We start from the raw sequence: 21542 nt of genomic DNA on the forward strand, positions 1-21542 counted from the left end.
GGACTGGATAGAAATGCTGCCACTGATCATGATGCATTATAATCATAATCTGACCCGTCGGATTGAAACCCCTTTGTACAACTATTTTAATGATAATAAAATAAAAAGTAGATAAAACTTGATGGAATGGAACAAAATGATATGGGTATCAATTTTTTGAGGCCACTAGATGGCTCTGTTGGACTGTTACTTAGTGTTTAAGCCAGTACAAGGTTTTGCCTTAGGACTGTTCATTTAGGATGATGACATGAAAATGTCAACATGTCTAATGGCTCTAGTGACTTACCTTGCACATTTCAGTTTTATAATAATAAAGAGCTAAAGAGAATATTGAAAACTGTAGATTCTACTAGAAAGGACTGACTTCCTCCAGGAACATACTCAATTAATACAATTGAAACAAATCAAATATGGTATTAATGGATATATCTCCATATGGTAAAATAAAAGCAGGGTATAAACAGTGTCCCCTTATTACTGATGATTGTATTTTACTTCCATTGGGAGAACTGAAACTGAGTCCCCAAAGTTGTTTCCCCCATGTTAATTATTTTTCACAGATGTCGAGCTGAAGTTCAGTTTACCCCCTTTGCTATTTTAATTGGACCATAGCCATTAATTGCGGTTAAAAAAATAGAGCTTTCTGAAGTTGATGGTTAAATGGGAGTGAGAATTTATCAATATTTAAATTTTTTTCTTGCTTCCCAATTTGTGATCTTTAAAGTCTTCTTTTTGTTGGTACTGGAGTTTGAACTCAGGGTCTCACATTTGCTAGGCAGGTCTATCTTGAGTTACATCTTCCAATCCATAATCTTCAAATTCTTATAAATTTATCAAACTTTTAAATCATAAATAAAGTAAAACTATTTTTTATTATATACCTGTATTGTGGCTTGAAAAAGTTCCATATACTGGGTTGGGAGTTTAGCATAGTGGTAGAGTACTTGCTTAGCATGTACCAAGACCTGGGATCAATTTCTCAGTACCACATATATGGAAGAAGCCAGAAGTGGTGCTGTGCTCAACTGGTAGAGCCCTAGCCTTGTGAAAGACCAAGGACAGTGTTCAGGCCCTGAGTTCAAGCCCCAGGACTGGCAAAAAAAAAAAAAAAAGAAACAGTTCCATTTTTTGAAGGATATTAAAATTTGAAACAATGTACTGAAACCCTAGGAATATATAGCATATTTAGCTTGCATTTCTGTTTAAAGTGGTGACACCACACACATGCACACATATGAACATACACAATATTCAGGTTCAGAATGTTGTAAACCAAATAAAGTAAGAAAACCCATCTTTTCTGGTCCAACTGTATAAACCATGCATAATGTTTCCGAGCAAGGCCTTATTTCTATTTCTGTTATTGATTTGAATAGAACATTTTGGCAGCAAAAATATAGACAGCAGGCATTTCCCACATTAATTTATTCTCTCATAACCAAGGAGAAGTTTGATGTAGACAGTTTGATGTAAATTTGTCACAGATTCTGTGTGCTTTGGAAATGTCTCACATTTCATTCAGTTTAAATCATTTTCCTGTATTGTAAAAAGTGGAAAAATAAATAGATTCTTCTTAACAGTATTTGGAGACTTCATCCTGTAAGCATTTAATGGATAAAATTTGTTTTGACACCCTTGAAAGGGAGGGACTGCTGGGTGAATATTATGGCTAATTTCATGTGTCAGCTAGATTGGGCCCCAGGATATCCAGAGAGCTGGTTAAACATTATGAGGTATGGTAATATGGGTGTTTCTGGATAAGATTAGCATTTGAATTGTTAGATTATCAACATCCAAACATCCAATCGACTCTCAGTATTAATAGCACCAATAGCGATGTCTATATCTATAAATAGATAGATAGGAGACATGCAAGTTTAAAATGCTGTATAATCTCAGAGTTTTATGTATCATTTCATATATACATTTATATGTAAATATATATATTTATACATGTGATCATTACAGGGTATTGCAATGGGGAAATTAAAATAAATTTAAAATGAGTTAATTAAAGACAATGAAAAAAAAGATTTAGTTCTCTTTTAATTCTATTGAGTTATCTTTGGCTATTGGTGTGAATCACACACAGTAGTTGGTAGATTTTCTTGTTGATGGATTCCATGCCACATTGAATGTATTGATCAGGCTTCCCCAGAGAAAAGGTGTGTGTGTGTGTGTGTGTGTGTGTGTGTGTGTGTGTGTATGTTTGTATGTGTCTGGGATATATATATGTGTATATATATGTGTGGGTATGTATATACCCACATTCACCAAGCTATGCAATACTTTCAATACTTGTAATATTTAAAATCACCAGATCCCAAATAGTTTTCTAATCAGAATTTATTGTTATACATATGAGGTACCATGCCACTATCATAATTATATCCAGACTTTTTTCTTTTAAAAAACTCAGAGAAAAAAATGTTCCCAATAAATTTCATTCAATGTGAATGACTAGAGTATTATAGCTATAAACACCATTTCATTTCTTCCTGAAGAAGTTCCATATTGTAAGCAATAGAAAGGGGATTTTATACAGAGCTAGTTTTTAATGACATTACATCTCATTCTTTTCTTCACTATTCATGTTATTTTCTGATGTACATATAATCTGTGTGGGTATAATCTGCGTGGGTATATGGTATAGAAATCATGCATGACTTCTAGAATGTGATGCTATTGCCCAAACTATTAAGTGTGGTACCATCTCTTCTTTTTTCTCCTTTGCTTACACAGAATTGAGCATGATAATAGCATTTGTATATTAAAGGATGAGTTTTTGGCTGCTGAGTAGACCTACTAAGTTACAGGGTGCCATTATTAACTTTATTTAGGCGTTCAATTGTACAGTCTCATCTTTAAAAGTAGATATGGATCAGTTTTACTTTCTTTCATCAGTAGAAGCATTGTTGCCCAAAGAAAACATGGCCTTGGGTGTGACTACTGGGTCCATTCTATATTTGAGCCTCCTAATGAAAAACAATGGCAGTTTTCTTGGTACATTTGCCATGTGCTGCTTCAAAAGAGATAGCAGTAAGCATAAAGATTCATTTTTTTCCCAAATGACTCTGCTTTGTTTTAAGACATTTTTTCTTTTGTACCAGTTCCTGAGGTTCGAACTCAAGGCCTGGGTGATGTCCCTGAGCTTTCATATTCTAAGCTAGTGCTCTACCATTTCAGAGACAGCTCTACTTATTGATTTTTCCTGATTAGTTGGGGATAAGGGCCTCAAAGACTGCCTGGGCAGGCTTCAAACTGCAATCCTTAGATCTCAGCCTCCTGAATAGCTAAGATTACTGGTGTGAGCCATTAGTGCCTGACTTATTAATTCATTTTTTAAAATTATAAATTTGTACATTGTACAATTTTTATTTTGGACTTCTTGGCAAAAATGTCATTTTATCAAAAATTTAAATGTAAATACCCTAAACATAGCATCTAGGGAAATTCCCTGGTTTTCTTTGAGTGGGTTGTGTTTTGGGGGAATAGCAAAGTAAGCTATTAACAATTAAAAGTCAGCTTGCTTCTGGTGATGACACATATTTCAGACTGTATGCATGCATTTCTATAGAACTAGAGGACTGGAATAGATTTTCAGCATATAGGCATAGAGTTCTCAATCATGTCTCCCTCCTAGAGGGAGCACAAATATATTATTGCTTACTGATGTCATTTATGCTATGTTTCTATTCACCATCCAACAGGTTTGCAATACTATATTTTATTTTGTATTTTATTCTGATAGTAACATTATGGTGGAAGAATAAGTACTTTTTATATAAATGCCCTTGATTCTATATGTAAACCATTATTCTTCACACATCTCTCTTTTTGATTTTTGATGCAAATAAAGCCCATAGATGATACTCTTCCACCCATGATGTATCACAAATTATGACACACAATTCTTTCTAAATAACTAGGGTGGATCTGAATTTTGGCAGGCATTTTTTTTCCACGAGTGTTGTTTTGGAATTGTATATTACATGGTGAATTATTTATGCATTTATTTGATTCTCATTTTGCAGTATACTTTATAGAATCCACAAATAAGAAAACATTGTACAGGCAAACAGTGATCTAAAAATCTACAGAGACACAATCTTCGTTGCTATACAAAAGTGTAATGATTACTATGAAGTGCAGCAGTCCTGCGTTTGTTTGTTATTTATGTTGGTTGCTATTGACTTCCACAAGAGTGCACAGTAGTCTACGATAATCCCACAGACTCTGAGATGGGTGAGGAGGAAAGCCATAGGTTTCAAGGCTTTTTTCCTCCCTTTTATTCCTAGTCATCCACATGCCAGCATATGGAAGGAACTTTTTTTTTCTTATTTTGAAGAGGTATATATTATATTTTGATAGCCTTTTGGTAGCTTCTGGAAGCTTTGGAAAAGGTATGTGTTATCTCATGGAGGTTGGTTGCTCCAGAAGTTTGTTGTTGTTGTTGTTTTCATTTGCTCAGTGCTATCTCACTTTCTGCAGCTCCTGTCTCAGCCAGGATGGCAGAGGCTGGCCCAGTTTGTGCAGTAGCTTTGAGAGCTCCACGTTGTGGTCTCTATAGTAGCTTGACAGAAATGCTCTGCTCTGAGAGGGCCAGAAGAAAGAAAAGCACATTTTATTGTTTATTGGAGCGTATTTTACATGCCTTCACAATGCTTACATATCTGGACTAAAATTTTTATCAATGAGGTGGACTATTTAGTTAGCACATCTTACAATGTGTTGTGAACAGTCTTGAGGTGAGGGCTTCTGGCATTTCTCAGCATACTAGGAGAGGGTAACAGTGAGTCAAAAGCTTTCCCTCCCTTGTCCATCTATATGTTTATATTTCCATTACCTTTGTGGAGGCTTGTTTTTACCTTCTCTCTAGAAGCTATTTTCACCAGCTGCTATACTCCCCCAAGTAAACCCAATCTGTATAACGTAGTATTTTGTTGAGCGATATAGAATTGATATATTGAAATGTGTTTTTCCTATCTATTTCTACCACCAATGTTTGTATATAATATATCAGTATGTCTACATTAACCAAAGTAAAACTCAGTGCCTAAAAAGACATTCTGTACTGTTTTCAAAAATTTTTTAGCTTTAATATATAGTTTTCACATAAACATAGTATATTTTAGCCAAGTGGTGCTGGTATCTCATGCTTGTAATTTCTTGGGAGGCTGAGATTGAGAGGGTCCTGGTATGAAGCCAGTTCAAGTGGACGTGTGAGACCCCTCCATCACATAGCTGGGTGTTGTGTGGTGATGTATGCCTAGCATCACACTTTATGGGAGGGTGAATTGAGTTAGATCATAGATCCAGGCCAGACCGGACAGACAAATTCAAAAGAATCTATCCACTTGAAAGAAGCTAGGTGTGGTGACAGATATCTGCCATATCAGCTCTGGAGGGAAATGTAAGATATAGGCAGATGGTGGGTTCAGGCAAGGAAGTAAGACCTTATCTCAAAATGACCAGTATAAAAATACAGCTGGATGTGTGCTTAATATAGAGTGGCTGTTGAGCAAGCAAGGGATGCTTAGTTCAGACCCCAGTACTGTTGATATATCTCTATCATCTACAGCTATACCTATTTTTCAAATAGTTCCTTCTTGAAAATATCATAAAAATCACCCTTCCATTTCTTTTAATGTCTAAGGATTGTTTTCATAGCTACAAGGCTGTATTTTGCTACTAGAGTCCTGAGAATGTAATTTCTTTATCAGAATAAGGGAACTTCCCTCTTCCCTGCTTTCTATTCAGAATTTAATTGTGAGCTTAGTGAGCAGAAACAGGCCTGACATGACAAATGGTCCTCAAAGTCTTGTAATCTGACAAGACTTGTAAAAATAAATTCAGATTTATTGTTAGGTCTTACTTAAAGTTTGTAATCCACTTGCATTCATATATTCCAGGTATACATGCTATGCAGGTTGACTGTGAAATAAAAATATGAATAAATTTCCCTATATGTGTGATAGCATTATATAGTCTGTAAAAATACAGAGCTATACTTTAGCATTATGTTCTCCATGACACCATTCTGAACAGAATAAACAGAATTCTAGGTGCTACACCGCAGGCATGTCTCCCTTCTTAGAGACCTGGTCTGTCATGGTTTCAGTTAAAATTTTTAGTGCTAAAATTTCTGTATAGGTGCCAGTATTGTTTCAGGGAGAAGTTATCTTTTTGTTTGATTTCACCACTGAAAATTCTATTATTATTTTCTTCATTCTCACATGGCAGGTAATAAAATGTAACTGGAGGGCCGGGAAGTTGGCCTAGTGGTAAGAGTGCTTGCCTAGCATGCACGTAGATCCGGGTTTGATTCGACGGTACCACATACATAGAAAAAAGCTGGAAGTGGTGCTGTGGCTCAAGTGGTAGAGCTCTAGCCTTGAGAAAGCCCAAGGATAGTGTTTAGGCCATGAGTTCAGTCCCCATGACTGGCAAAAAAAATGTAATTGGAAAATCAAAGCAAGCCAACTTAGATGCATTGAAACTCAAATGTCACTGAGTTTTCAGAAAGACTGACTTGACTTTAATCAGAATCTACACAGTGTTATTGCTCATCAACTTTCATATTTGGGGTGTGAGTACCATACTCACATCAGAATCCATTGGAGGGTATCTTCTCCCTTTACTCTTCCCAAGGCATTTTGTTTTACCTTCTTCCAGTAGCTGACACCAGAAGCCTTTGTGAGAGTCAAATCTAGAAAAAAAAGACAAACACAAACAAACAAAAGACTAAAACAGTATTTTAAAGCGGTTTATATAACATATTGACCATTAGCATAAATACTTAAATGGATGTCAGTCTACAACTAGGGAAACTAGAATATTTTCTGCTCAGCCCTTTCCATAAAATACTTTGGCACACTTCTGAATTCTCAGTCCATCTGTCATATTTGTAAGTTTGCCAGATTCTTAATAGAAAAAAATCCAGCATACAATTTCCTATTAATAGAAATTAATAAGGCTGTCTTCTTTATCTGGAAGGAAAAAATAATGAAATTTCAGCCTATTTTTTTCTTTTTGCCAGTCCTGGGTCTTGAATTCAGGGCCTGGCCACTGTCCTTGAGCTTTCACAAGGCTAGTGATCTACCACTTGAGCCACAGAACCACTTCTGGCTGTTTCTGTGTATGTGATACTGAGAAATTGAACCCAGGCCTTTGTGCATGCTAGGCAAGTACTCTATTACTAGGTTATGCTCTTGGCCCCTATATATTTTTCAATACTATTTAAAAAATGACAAATTAGTCTTCATCCTTGTCTGTGGATTTAAATAGTCCCCGAGCCTCTTTGTGCTCAAATCTAGTGCTCTACCATTTGAGTGATAGCCCCACTTCTGGCTTTTTCTGAATAGTTTATTGGAGATAAGAATCTCATGAACTTTCCTGCCTGGCTGGCTCCAAACTTCAATCCTCATATCTCATCCTCCTGAATAGCTATGATTACAGGCATGAGCTACTGGTACCAGGCTGAAAGAAACATTTAACCAAAAAATGAATATGAATGATCAATAACCAAATGAAAATTTAGTCAGCATTGCCAGTCATCAGGGAAATGAAAATTAAAGCTAAAAATTCATGGGCATGTGTAACTTTAAAGATTGCTATTTGAAACAAGTAGAAATATCAAATATTGCTGGTAGAAATGATTTGTCTATTAATAGCCAATAGTGGAAACGACTTTTCTATGCATCAGTTGGTGAAAGGAATACTACTTACACACGAGAAAGGGTATCAATGTATGTGAAGTAATGTACCTTCTATCTGGTGAATATAATGTAACCCTTCTATTAATTACAACAAAAATGTATGGAAAAAAAGAAACAGAAGAAAGTAAAAAGATATGCTAAGTGGTGGAAAGTACATGGACTGCTTACTAGAGTCCAGGACTAAGGAAAAATGTCTGAATGCATGAGAACATGACAAAACTCTACATGAACTGAAATGTTCTGTGACTTCATTATGTTGGATTCAACTATATATGTTAAAATTAATTGAGTTGTGTAATTGTGATTGGAAATTTTTTTTATTTGTAAAACTGTGCATCAATAAAACATTTTCAACTCTTGTCTGATTTAATATGTCTATATGTAGCTAATCTTGTGGAATTTATGAGAGCCTCATGCAAAGAATCTAAATTCAGGTTACTACCTGTTGGCTTTGGCTATTGGAAACAATAAAGTCACATCATTTTTTATTCCTTGTTATCATTAAAGTGTAAGATCATGAAACAATATGATACATCTTCATGCAGTGTCTGTTCTTGTTTCAATAGATAAAAACAACTGAATTAATTAATTTTATGTTCAGAGGAATGAAGTGGGCATTAATAAATGTAGTATTATTTAAATCTATGCAGAAAACCCTTCACAAAACTCTGATAAGCATCGTTTCTCTGACATAATTTTTTATTACTATTTTGATGACATCAGTTTCTGAATTTGAAGATTCTGACAGGTTTTAAGTATTCATGATCAAAATTCAGATTCCAGAGCAGCTGCTATTGTTTTGTTCATACATGTGGCTATAGATACATGGCTGGGACATATTTATCCTGTGCATTAAGACTTACAACAAGCTTCTCTAAGAATTTTATTTATTTATTTTTTTGCCAGTCTTGAGGCTTAAACTCAGGGCCTGGGTACTGTCCTTGGACACTTTGCTCAAGTGAACACTAGTTCTGCCACTTGAGCCATTTCTTTTTCTGAGAATGTGGTACCAAGGAATTGAATCCAGGGCTTCGCGCATGCTAGGCAAGCACTCTACCACTAGGCCACATTCCCAGCCCAGAAAGTTTGGATTTCACATGTGTCAAAATTAAGAATAAAAGAAAAACAGGCTTTTCTTTCATCTCTGCTAATTGATTAGATGTCATGTAGCAGACTGTCACTCGGGGTTTTATTGAGTTAAGAACTGAGTGTGTGTGTGTGTGTGTGTGTGTGTGTGTGTGTGTGTGTATGTGTGACCAAGAACAGATGTCTGTACATAAGGTCACAGGGAGTGGTGTGGAAATCAGTATGGAAAGGCAGAGGGAAAGGAAATCACCATTTTCTAGGTGGCCCAAGGGAGAATCTTGTTCCTCAGAGAACAGGAAGAAAAAGAGGGCCTGCTGTTTTTATTTTGAGTCCACAAACCATACTGTGTCTGAGCCCATCTGAAAAAGTCTGACAGAACTACAGATCTCCTCACATCTACTCATAAGAGCAGGAATGTACCTCTGAAGAGTAGCCTTTGGCCCAATCACTATTGTTAGCCTTAGAACTACTCAAGTTTAATGGAACAGGAAGGAAACAAGCTTTCTACATAAGCACTGGCTGCCATACTCGTAAGTGAGCCCCTCCTGAAGTGAGCCCCTGCCTTTATGACTCACCTGTCCTGGACATGGTAATAGTTTATGGTAATAGTCATATACACAGTAGTCATTCACAAAACTTCACTGCATGGGCTTACACTTGTATGTAGTATCATCTGGGGATATCAGTATTTAACCACTGGCACATCTACATTATTTCTACATTAAAACATGATTCACCTCAAGCAGAAGAAAACCAAGGAAGATTTAGATAACACTTAAAGGTTAAAGTATGTCTGAAATGCTGTTAAGTTGAAGTAATATTTCCCTGTAAAAATTGCAGATAAATTGCAAAATTGAAATATGGTTATTGTAGTTACTAGTGTAGGACGAGATCAGAGGTCCCCCCCCATGGTTTCTCTCCAAAAGCAAGCATACTTCTTACACTCTAATGAATTGTTTTAATTCATTTAATTCCAGTCACATACTTGTGCATTCCAGGCAAGCACTTTACCACTCCATCCCACATTTTATTCTTAAGGCATAATTTGCATGTCATAACCTTTACTATTACAGTTAAAGGATGCCATAGTATGTTTATCCCCACAATAATTTTAGAACATCTCTATTGCCTCAAAAAAATCTCGGGAGCCTGCTCAGGGTCAATTTTCCTCTTCCTTTTCTCCATCCTAGATGTGTACAACCTTTTTGACTTAAGGCACTTAAGGACATTTCCTTTTTATCTTCTGGTATGAATTCACCAAATTAAATCATTTTCCAGTTGCTGGAGGCTTGGATTGTTTCTTGTTTTTAGCTTGTAACAAAGAATGCCACCAGTGTTTTTTAATGATATTGGATTTTTTTTATTTTGATGTTGATCCCCAGCAATAGAATTATATAGATGATGAGTTTCTGTTTGTTTGTTGGTTTGTTTGTTTATTTTTGCCAGCCCTAGGACTTGAATTCAGGGCCTGGGCACTTCCCTTTAGCATTCTCAAGGGTAGTGTTCTATCCTTTGAGCCACAGCACCATTTCTGTCTGTATATGTGGTACCTAGGAATTGAACCCAGGGCTTTGTGTATGCTAGGCATGCACTCTTATCACCAAGCCACACTCCCAGCCACCTATTTAATTGTTAACAAGTTGCAAAACAGATTTCCAACATGGCTAGTATGTGAGGGTTCCAGTTTCTCTACATTCTTGCCAACATTTAGTATTTTTTTTGGATTTATAACTCTTGGTTTTACTTTTGGATTTTAGCCATATGGATGGGCATGGAGTGGTATCTCAATGTGGTTTTAATTTGTGTAAGTATGGTTACATATTTATTTGTAAAGTGACACGTAGTGTGTCTAGAGATGGTTTCTGTCCCTGTGCCAGAAACCATTTTAAAAAGATAGTTTTAACATTCTAATTATTAAAGTCATATTTTTTGTTGACATACTATCCATTAGGAAAACTCACAGTATTGTTTTTCTCTTCTAACATCTTGTGCCCATGGGAAGAGCTTAAGAGACTGGAAGTGTGAATTCCAGAGATAAATGAATTCTAATTCTGCTTCTTCTCTCTCTCTCTCTCTCTGTGTGTGTGTGTGTGTGTGTGTAGATAAACCTAGAACCTAAAAAACATTTATGACACATATCTATATATTTTGAAATACTGCAATCCCTTTAAAAATCTATCAGAAATTGGGTAATTAATTGAATTATAACAGATGCTGCGGAGAACTCAGTATAATTTCTTCAGAAAGACAAAGTCAACTGGGCAGGGGTGGCTCACATCTATAATCCTAGCTACTCAGGCGGCTGAGCTCTGAGGATCGAGGTTCAAAGCCAGCCCGAGCAGGAAAGTCCACAAGACTCTCATCTCCAGTTAACCACTAGAAAACCAGAAGTGTCGCTGTGGCTCAAGGGGTAGAGTGCCAGCCCTGTGCTAAAGAGCTCAGAGATAGCACCCAGGCCCAGAGTTCAAACTCCTCGACCAACTTAAAAAAAAAAAAAAGAGTCAAAATCCAACAAAATAAGCATCAAGAAATGGGTACTTACAAAGAGGGGGTGGGGCCTTGTGGTGAAAGGTAGATAAGAAACATACAGGAAGTGGTAGGTGGAAGGGGGATGAGATGGTTGAAGGAGGTGATACAGGGTCAAAATGCATTGCATTCACATACTGCTTTGTTAAATGATACCTCCCTTATGCTACTTAAAGATAATTATAAAAAAGAAACTGGATAGACTTCATTTTCTTTTCAATACTTAGCATTTTCAGGTACTCCTGTGAGTTATAAGAAGAAACAACAGATTTTAGTCAATATGTTGCTATGTTTTGTTACTAAAAACATGGTAGATTTTTTTTATTACTCAAACTCATTGGCAGTGGGTTGGAAAAGAATATAAATTTGTTTGCAAGAAAAAGGATATTAGAAACAATTGAAATCTTTCTGAAAAAAAATTTTTTTTTTGCCAGTTCTGGGGCTTGAACTCAGGTCCTGAGTACTGTCCTTGGTCTTTCTCAAGTCTAGAGCTCTACCACTTGAGTCACAGAGCCACTTCCAGCTATTTTTTTCTAGGTGTATGGTACCAAGGAATCAAATCCAGGTCTTCGTGCATTCTAGGCAGTCACTCTACCACTAGTCCAAACTCCTGGTCCCAATATTTCTGAATTTTGAAAGAGATTTTGTCCTTTATGACTGTGCTAAGGTTCATCCACAAAATACAAAACACACACACACACACACACACACCACACACATATGAAATTTTTAGTCTCTGGCTTTTAAATTCCCATTGCTCACTTAGTGAAATTTTCTGAGCAAATTAATAATTCATACAATAAAATTTAGTTTCATTATGCTTAACAAAAACATTAACTAGTATTTTTGAATGTGAAGACTTTGGTCTTGGTCATTGATGGCTAGGTGATAATTGAATGGATATATTTATGGGAAACAACAGCTTATATTTTCCATTTTAGCTTGTATAAATTAGCACCATCCATATCAGGCATTGTTTTCCTTCTGTTCGTTTTTTCCCCCTCTGTTGTTTCAAATGATTAGCCAGTTTGAAACACTGTATTACATGTAGGCTTAATGAAATTATTACCATTATATCAATCCAAGTTATTATTTTGGAATTACAGTTATGTTGAACAAGAGGTGTAAAATGATAACTTACTTTAATTAAATGCGAAATTTCTCATAGCACACTCAAGCTCACTGCAAAAGTTGACTTGTTTTAAACATACTCAAAATGTGACTGTACTGAGCTATTTTAAAACATCAAACTTTCTGATGACTTTATATTTGGAATTCCTGACATTTTCTTTAGAAATTGTGAGAAGGATCTGAGTGCTTGCTGATGGCACACTATAATCCTGGCTACTCAGGAGGCTGAGATCTGAGGATCTTGGTTTGAAGCTGCCTGGACAGATAGATACATGAGACTCTCATCTCCAATTAATTAAGCACAGAGCTGGATGAATGACTCAGGTGGTAGAGTACCAATTGTGAGTGAACAAGCCAAATGTGAGGCCTTGGTTCAAGCCCCAGTACACACACACACACACACACACACACACACACACACACACACACACACAAAACCTAGAAATTATGAGGAGTAAACGGTACTTTGACAGTGGAAGATTTTTCAAGAATGGAATAATTTGGGGCCAGCCTAGTGGTAGAGTGCTTGCCTAGCATGCACGAAGCCCTGGGTTCCACTCCTTGGTATCATGTACTCAGAAAAAGCCAGAAGTGGTGCTATGGCTCAAGTGGCAGAGCACTAGCCTTGAGCAAAGTGTCTAAGAACAGTGCCTAGGCCCAGAGTTCAAGCTCCAGGACTGACTGGAATCATTCTTCTTGAGAATAGTTTTGATACTGGAATTTCTATATTGAAAACTATCAGTTTGACACCTCTTAGGGTACTCTTAAGAGTATTCTTGCAAGATTGCATAGCAAATCCTTAAGATACAAGTCTTTCATCTATTTCTGTTGTGCTATGTGGTTACTTGAGGATTTGTATTGGTTTGTAAGTTTAGTACATTCATACAAGACTAACTGAAAGAAAGTTTTTAACACTGAAGAGGTAAACTACTATCATTAGTAGGGAAGCAAGCAATACCAAATCAAACAGAGTCTCTTGGTAATTGTCATTTCTGAGAATATGCATTTTGTACCGTGAAACAGCTGTGAGTGCAACATTACTGACGGTAGCTGTATTGTAGGAACAGATAAACAGATAAACAACTTGCAAAGGGCATAGGGTAGAGAAAGGCCACTGTAGACCCAAGACAATGGCACAAAACTTCCAGATATTTTACAAGTGCACTGCTGGTTTGTTACAAGCTCTGTCAGGCCAACTGATGATTGGCAAGAAAATAGAAAAAGAAAGTGACTGGAAGTGCATTATCTTTATCAGCAGGGGGAGAGCCTGCGCATCTCCACTGGACTAGAAACTGTGGTTTCTGTGCTTATCCTGTGATCCCACTTTCTTGCTTACCCACTGAGCCCCCCACCAAGAAGAGAATCATATAATAGGGAATTTTAGGCAGATACATCCCAGGTGTGAAATGGCCCACAGTTCTTTGTATATAGAACATTGCTTTGGCATTAATTTCTTTTTAGTTTACATTGCCTTTTCTCAGCAGTGGAGTTGAAAAAAAAAACCAACAACCCCCCCCCTCCTTGCTGCTGAGTTGGATACAGAGGAGACAAATACACAGCATGCAGGTCAAGGGCCATTCCATAGGAAAGAGATTATGTTTTTATAGAATACTCCACTTCTTTTTTCCTTTCTGAAAATACAGTGCCTTGCCATATGCTCTATAAAAGAAAACACCCGAAGATAAGACAACTTGAAATAGAAAACTATTTAGAAAATAAAAGCTTTCTCTTCTAAAGAGATGCTTAAAAAGATAGAAGGCAAAAAGTGGACTTGGATTTCCAACTGTAGCAAAAATCACTAGGCTTCCTTAGAGGTTAAGTTGGATGTTAAATGCTTAAGGCTAGAGTCTGTTAATACTTTAACTCACATCTGCAAGACTTTAGCAGTACTAGGAACACATAAAACAGAGTGTGTAGGTTAATAGTAACAAAAAAAAGTAAGCGACTCTCAGGAAGGAAGCACAAAACTTCTCTGTGATCCTCTAAACCAAACTGCCTCTCCTACAGGTCTCAGTGTGTGACTTATACAGAATGTAAGCAGTGTGTGAGGTTTTCTTTCCAACTCTTCACTGCCAGGGGTGCTGAGAGGTAAAAGAAACTTTCCTCTTACTTTCTAAATTGGCACACAGTAAAGAGTATAATGAAAGGAAAATCATGTGTCTCTGGAACTGAGATTTAGACTGAAAAAGCACTATGGGCCAACTCCATAACCCTGTCTTTTTCATTCAGTGGTGCTTTAGGCACATAAGCTAGGAGGAAACATGACCCTCCACAATGAAAAGAACAGTGTCAGGGAGAAATTTTAAACATTTAGACTCAGAGCCAAAAGCTGTTGGCTCATGCCTGTAAGCTTAGCTACTCAGAAGGCTGAGATCTGAGGACGGAGGTGTGAAGTCAGCCTGGGAAGGAAAGTCTATGAATCTATCTATCATCCATCTGTCTGTCTGTCTGTCTGTCTGTCTGTCTGTCTGTCTGTCTGTCTGTCTACCTATCTACCTATTTGCCAATCCTGGGGCTTGAACTAAGGGCCTGAGCACTGTCCTTGGGCTTTCTCAAGGCTAGAGCTCTATCACTTGAGCCACAGCACCACTTCTAGCTTTTTTTTGTGTATGTGGTACCAAGGAATTGAACCCAGGGCTTTGTGCATGCTAGGCAAGCATTCTACTACTAGGCCACACTCCCACCCCCTAGGCAAGCACTCTACCACTAGGCCACTCTCCCAGCTCCTGAAACTCTCATTTTCAATTAACCACCAAAAAAAAAAAAAAAGCCAGCAGTGGCTCAAGTGGTAAAGTGCTGGCCTTGAGCAAAAAAGAGGTGAAGGACAGAGTCCAGGCCTTGAGTTTGAGCCGAGTAACAGCATTAAAAAGTAGACTCAGGACCAGGGTGGATTATGAGAGCCTCTTCCTCTTCTTCTTCTTCTTCTTCTTCTTCTTCTTCTTCTTCTTCTTCTTCTTCTTCTTCTTCTTCTTCTTCTTCTTCTTCTTCTTCTCCTTCTCCTTCTCCTTCTCCTTCTCCTTCTCCTCCTTCCCCTTCCCCTTCCCCTTCCCCTTCCCCTTCCCCTTCCCCTTCCCCTTCTTCTTCTTCTTCTTCTTCTTCTTCTTCTTCTTCTTCTTCTTCTTCTTCTTCTTCTTCTTCTTCTTCTTCTTCTTCTTCTTCTTCTTCTTCCTCTTCCCCTTCTCCTTCTCCTTCTCCTTCTTCTTCCTCTTCCCCTTCTCCTTCTCCTTCTCCTTCTCCTTCCTCTTCCTCTTCCTCCTCCTTCTCCTTCTCCTTCTCCTCCTCCTTCTTCCTCCTCCTCCTCCTCCTCCTCTTCCTCCTCCTCCTCCTCCTTCTTTTTTTGTCGGTCATGTGGCTTGAACTTGGCCTGGATGCTGTCCCTGAGCTCTTCAGCTCAAGGATACCACCCTACTCTTGAGCCAAGCCCCACTTCCCGTTTTCTAGAGGTTAATTGGAAATCAGAGTCTCAGGTCCTTTTGTGCCCGGGCTGGCTTTGAACCTTGATCCTCAGATCTCAGCCTCCTGAGTAGCTAGGATTACAGGTGTGAGCCACCTGGCCTGGCTAACTCCTGAGCTCTCTCAAGGTGGAATGATGCAGTCAGATTTACAGTGAGTAAAGATGCATAAAAGGAAAGTAGGACAGTGTTGTGTATTCGATCACCTAGTGTGTCATTTGCTGGTGCATGACATTGTTTCTAAGACCCACATGAAGGTCCATAGTGAATCACTCTCTGTTTTTGAAAGGTCCAGTGCTCTTCTTTAAGTAGGCTTGGCCCTTACCAACTTATTACATATATCTTCTCTTAAGGTTAGTTGTTGGTGTGATGCTTCACAACTATTTTGTTTCTTTAGTTTCCATCCAGGGCAAACCTTTGCATAGTTAGGAATCAGCAGATAGCTCAGAACATGTCATGGTCATATAGTTCAAATGTTCTTTCCCCAGAGATGAATGCCAATCTAGAAAAACAATACCTAAGAAACAGCTGACTAGCCAATTATATCACCAAGTCATCATTTTTTCTCACATAAGTTCTCTGGCCAAACTTTAGTAAATGAATTAAAATATAAACTTACGTTAAAGCTTCTGAGTAATTATAATGAGGAGAGACTCCTAGAAACTTCTGTACTTCATCCATCACTGTGGCAGGGTCTGTTCTTAGCTGCTGCCCATCGATAATTAGCAACTAAATTAGCAAAGGAATAGTAATAAGGAAGAAATGGTACATGTTGAAGAAATATATGTCAGTTGTAAAAAAAATGTCTATGCTCTGCACTTATTCAGACACAGTCTTGAGGGGATTTGTATGCCGTTAGATGCAACTAGGTCATCCTCATTAATGACCTGGAACAAGAAATAAATCATGCTCATTAAGCACACTGGCATGTTTTGTTGTCTGGAAAGTCAGCAGACACTAGGAAAACAAAACACCTCTTGTAAGGACCGAGGATACTTAGAATGGTGACTACAGAAACCACAAATGGAAACCAAATTTGAAAACAAACCAAGGGACGGATCCCTTTGGTTGTGTTGAGAAGTCGGACCACAGAAAAGGATCAAGATAAGCTTAGCTGTAATAAGACAGAGAACTTTATCTTTCTTAATTCAATCAGATAGAATATGATGGGTACTGGAAAGTGTTTTTGCTGCAAAACTTAGACTCCTTACTTGTACCTGTAAATGCCCTCGATGATAACTGAGAGCAGGAGACAAGTTTGGCATCTCTGCCTCTATTTTGTATGCCTGAGTTCTAAGCTATTTTCTTTGAAGTCTCTTTTGCAGCCACCTCAGGATCCAGAAAGGCAGGACTACTGAATAACACTTAGTGATGACAAGAGTTAAAACCGACCCCAATACAACAATGTCTCTCTTGTCCTGAGCAGGTACCACCTCCAAATGTTGATCAACTGCATCAACTGGGTGGCACCTGTGACTGGGAATTTTTTAACTGTAATACATCTCTCTCCCCTGCCCCAGCTCAGATCTATACTTAGATATGCTTGCTTTGCCTCTTCCCAAAGTGTGTCTCTGTTGTGTAATAAATCTTCCTCTTCACATGGTACTGCTCTTCTCTTTATTTGGCATGTTGGAGTGACTAAATAATGTGAGCTGATAATGTGTAACCCCTGGAATTGGGCCTCTAGCTGAGAACACCCGTGTTGTTAGAAGAAATTCTAAATACATTCTTTATAAACTCTTTATAATTTGAAGAAATCCTTCAATAATTCACTTGGAAAACAGAAATTTCAAAGAGAACCTTAATGGCGATAGAAAATTCCTCAAGAAATGTGGGAAGAATTTGTCATTCTGGTGATGGTGGATCCAGTGAAATGTTAGTGGACGCTAATGAAGCCTTCTGTAATGTCATTTTCCATCACATCTCTTTTCTAGGGTTTGTTCCTCATCTATACCTAGCTATCCTACAGTAGAATGTGTAGTATGGATGTGTCCTCTAATTTCTGTATCTAACATAGCTTATGAACTATGAAATATAACTAAAGTCAATGAGTTGCTGAGTTTTAACTTTCACTCAATTCTAATATAAGCTTAATTAGCCATGTGTGTTAGCACTGGACATAATGTTTTTAGGCGCAAGTACACAAAGCCACACTGCATCTGCTGTCACTGAGTTGAGTGCTTATATAGCAGCTCATGGCTGACTTTGTATTCTAACTTGTTGTTGGTCAGAAGAGAAGCCAGGAATCTGAGGAGGAAAAAACTTGGGATTTATGAAAAATTCAGCTTGTTGATTCAGAAGGAAAATAATGGTGCTTAATTAAACAAACAGTATCTTGTGCTTTTGAGCTTTATTCATGTCAGAATAGGCATTAGAGATTAGAAGCTTCTGAAACTCTACAAGGAAAGACTTGCACTAGAAAATGGAGCAGGGAAAATTGTCCTGAAATACTCTTAGAAAGAAAATTAAACCATTTTTCTCCCTCTGCTGATCTATTTTTCTTTGCCACAGTCTCATTATTTACAACTAATGAGTAGAAGTGAGTAATGGCTGAGTGAGTTAAAACTTTCCATATCCTTGAGGCAAAATCATCAACTTAATGAGGTTGTTACAGGCTGAAAATGCTTACTGCTTCATACCTGAAATGGGGGGAAATAAACAAGCCATCTCTCTATATGGCTGGCATACCATCCGGGGATCAAGCATCTCTTCTGCAGGGTTCTGAGTTCCAGGGACGCCCGGGGCCCAGCTGTGATGACTTCATAGAAGCTAAACTTGAGAGCTGCAGGATCCTCATGTGATCGCTGGTGCTGTGAGGAGAAGGTGGCAGACTTACCTGACTTGAACTAGAGACATAAATAATGAAAAACTAATTTTTGTGTGTGACAAGTCTCAGAGGGAAAGGAAGGAGTCCTCTCTGCTGGAGAGCTATTTGTTTCAAAATTAATAAAGGATGAAACAGTTTGCTTGGAGCACTGAAATGTAAAATTATGATACTTGGAGTGTATTTTTTAAAAAAGAATTTACATAGTAGAGGCTGCATTTATTTATTTATTTTTGTTAATAGGCTTCCTTAACCATCTTCACCAAGTTGTTTCTGGCTGTCTGTATTTTTATTCTGAAAGTAAACTTTTGAAAGCTGCTTGGATGTCTTCTTTTGGCATAGATACAAATCATTTATCATGTTCTGTGAATATCCATAATATATAAGCACTCTACTGGCTCTTGCTAGTAATGTAGCCTTAGATTAGAAAGCCCTAACAGCTATTTAAAATGGAGAAACTACTGAAAACCCTTGACATGTACATTATCTGAAATCCAGTTTTTTTTTTATCATAACCTAGCATCTAAAAGCCAAGATTATTTTATATAATGGTAACCTTTGCGGCGAATCAGAATCATTTACTGTACAGAAGCTTCAGAAGGCAGCAATACAGACCTGAAAGTATCTCATAATGGCTCAGGCTCAAGCTCAGGTTTGAAAAGGAAAAAAAAATCACCTTTTTTTCCTTAAATTGAGCAATAAACATTCAGGTTTAGTGGCGAGTTTGTGGACGTTTACCACATCTAGTTGAATAGCAAATTTGCTGCAATTGGGATTCAAATTACTATACTACAAACTCTAGTGCATTTTGTTAAGCCTTGCATTTTGCCGCTGGAGAGTGATTTATTTTCAATATTTAGGCTGTTTTGTTAGTTTCCTGCCTTGAAACCTCCTTTTCTGTAAATTTCCAATTTTCAAGGGCTAAGTGGTTGCCAAACTCCAATTTCTACTTCTCTTTTTGAGTCTATTAGGCCTTAGTTCTCTTTCTCCAAGATACTTGACAGAAAAGGCAAAAGGTACAAAATCAAATCTGCCAGTATGAAATCTGATGTATATTTTTACTTGAAAGATGGCTTTATGTTTTGCATGAATAAGTAGGGTGGAATTGCCGATTTCTCCGAGCTTTTGAGGCGTCTCCACTCCTATCTGGTCTGTCCTTCTCTGTGTCCCTGACATAAAGCCTTTTATGACAATCTGTCCTGTCACTTGAGAACCTCAGACCACTACTTTGGCTGAATACCTCTATGCTGAGAAACTTTATTCTCTAGTATTGTAATGATCAAGATGTTAGATGTTTAAAATCACAGCTGTGCAGAGATCTAAGCTCTGTCGGTCACTGAGAACAGAAAGAATTCACCTCTGATCATTAGGATACTAGAGAATAAAGTTCCTCAGCAGAGAGTGAAAGGCCAAGGAACAACACCTATGCTCTCAGTTCCCACCCTAGTACAGCAACAACAAAAATGACTAGAAGAGGTTTGCCTTTTTCCTAGTTGCTATTTATGGTTTATTAAAGTGAAATAATATGTTTGATGAGTATCAGTGGAGTTAGTTATTATATCAAAGTGATGGTTTTCATGCTAGGTTTAAACCAACATCAGAAACATAAGGAAAACAAATATATGAGAAAAAGAGAAGGCTTAGACAGGTCAGGATTTCAGGATGGAAGAATTTTTGTATATGCTTTATTACCAAATAGGTTCTTCAGTGCAAATAATTCTTAAGTTCTTTTGGAGCTGAGGTCAGCATTTTGTGGTCTATAGTCTGTTCCTATAGTGTTTTACTGAAACACAGCTATGTTGACTCATTTACATATCATCACAGCTGCTTTTGCAATACAATGTCAGACTTGTAACCAACATCATAAAACATGCAGCCGCTGATTTTTGCTGGCTGGCTCTTTATGACGTATACAAAAAGTTGGCTAATAAAAAGACTTTAAATTATTAAAACATTTACTTCTTAAAGAAGCAGATATATACAAACACATAAGCCTTCACAAAAATGTGTTTGTGTTTTACCCAGTTGTCCAGAAACAAGGACATAGTAAAGCCACTAGCACAACGATGTTCATTGCAGCACTATTTACCATAGCAAAGATATGGAACCAACTCAGATGCCCCTCAGTAGATGAGTGGATCAACAAGATGTGGTATTTATACACAATGGAATTCTATGCTGCAGTCAGAAAGAACGACATCGCCCCATTTGTAAGGAAATGGAAAGACTTAGAGAAAATTATAGTAAGTGAAATAAGCCAGACTCAAAGGAACATAGGCTCAATGGTTTACCTCATTCGTCATAATCAGTAGAAACCTTGGGCTCTCCTAGCAGAGATTTACAGTAGAACAAAACCTAGATACATAAGGCCATATAGTATGATGCTAAATGAAAGGATCTCCAGGACATAGAAACAAAAGCCATATAATGAGTGATTGTCCTTAAAGTACTATATATTATCTCTCATCTCTTGCTGTCCCTTGGCTATCTCATATTGTTACAGAATTTCACCTTGTTATCTGATATATTGTATATATGTGTATTTGGTTATTTGAAATCAGATAGGGAAGGGGGGAAAATAAGATGAGGGGCAGGGGTGGGGGGAGAAAAATGGGGACCAAGACATGAGAAGTATGTGAAGTAATGTACCCTCTATCTGGTGAATATAATATAACCCTTCTATTAATTACAATAAAATATATAAAAATGTGTGTGTGTGTGTGTGTGTTCTTAATTGGAGAAAAGAGTTTCAAGGACATTTCCACCTAGGCTGGCTTTGAACCATGATCCTTAGACCTCAGTCTC

At 37.5% G+C, this 21542-nt stretch overlaps 1 protein-coding gene across 3 annotated transcripts in view; it reads right to left on the reverse strand.

Annotated features, from left to right (window-relative positions):
* Nucleotides 1–2277: 2277 nt before the first annotated feature.
* The window catches only part of LOC150047258 (bifunctional heparan sulfate N-deacetylase/N-sulfotransferase 3), a 137775-nt gene continuing 118510 nt past the window's right edge, over nt 2278–21542 (reverse strand). For 2 of the 3 annotated variants that reach the window (XM_090356652.1, XM_090356653.1), the window contains exons 11-14: nt 18553–18723; nt 16533–16642; nt 6607–6709; nt 2278–4593 (exon numbers count right to left, since the gene is read on the reverse strand). In XM_090356652.1, coding sequence (XP_090212778.1) covers nt 4474–4593; nt 6607–6709; nt 16533–16642; nt 18553–18723 — 504 coding nt within the window. In that variant the 3' untranslated portion in view covers nt 2278–4473. The remainder of the gene's footprint in view (nt 4594–6606; nt 6710–16532; nt 16643–18552; nt 18724–21542) is intronic. The other variant, XM_090356654.1, reaches the window with a different exon arrangement.

The sequence above is a fragment of the Megascapheus bottae genome, chromosome 23, assembly GCF_031878675.1.
Source record: "Megascapheus bottae isolate mThoBot1 chromosome 23, mThoBot2.hap1, whole genome shotgun sequence".
Taxonomy (NCBI): domain Eukaryota; kingdom Metazoa; phylum Chordata; class Mammalia; order Rodentia; family Geomyidae; genus Megascapheus; species Megascapheus bottae.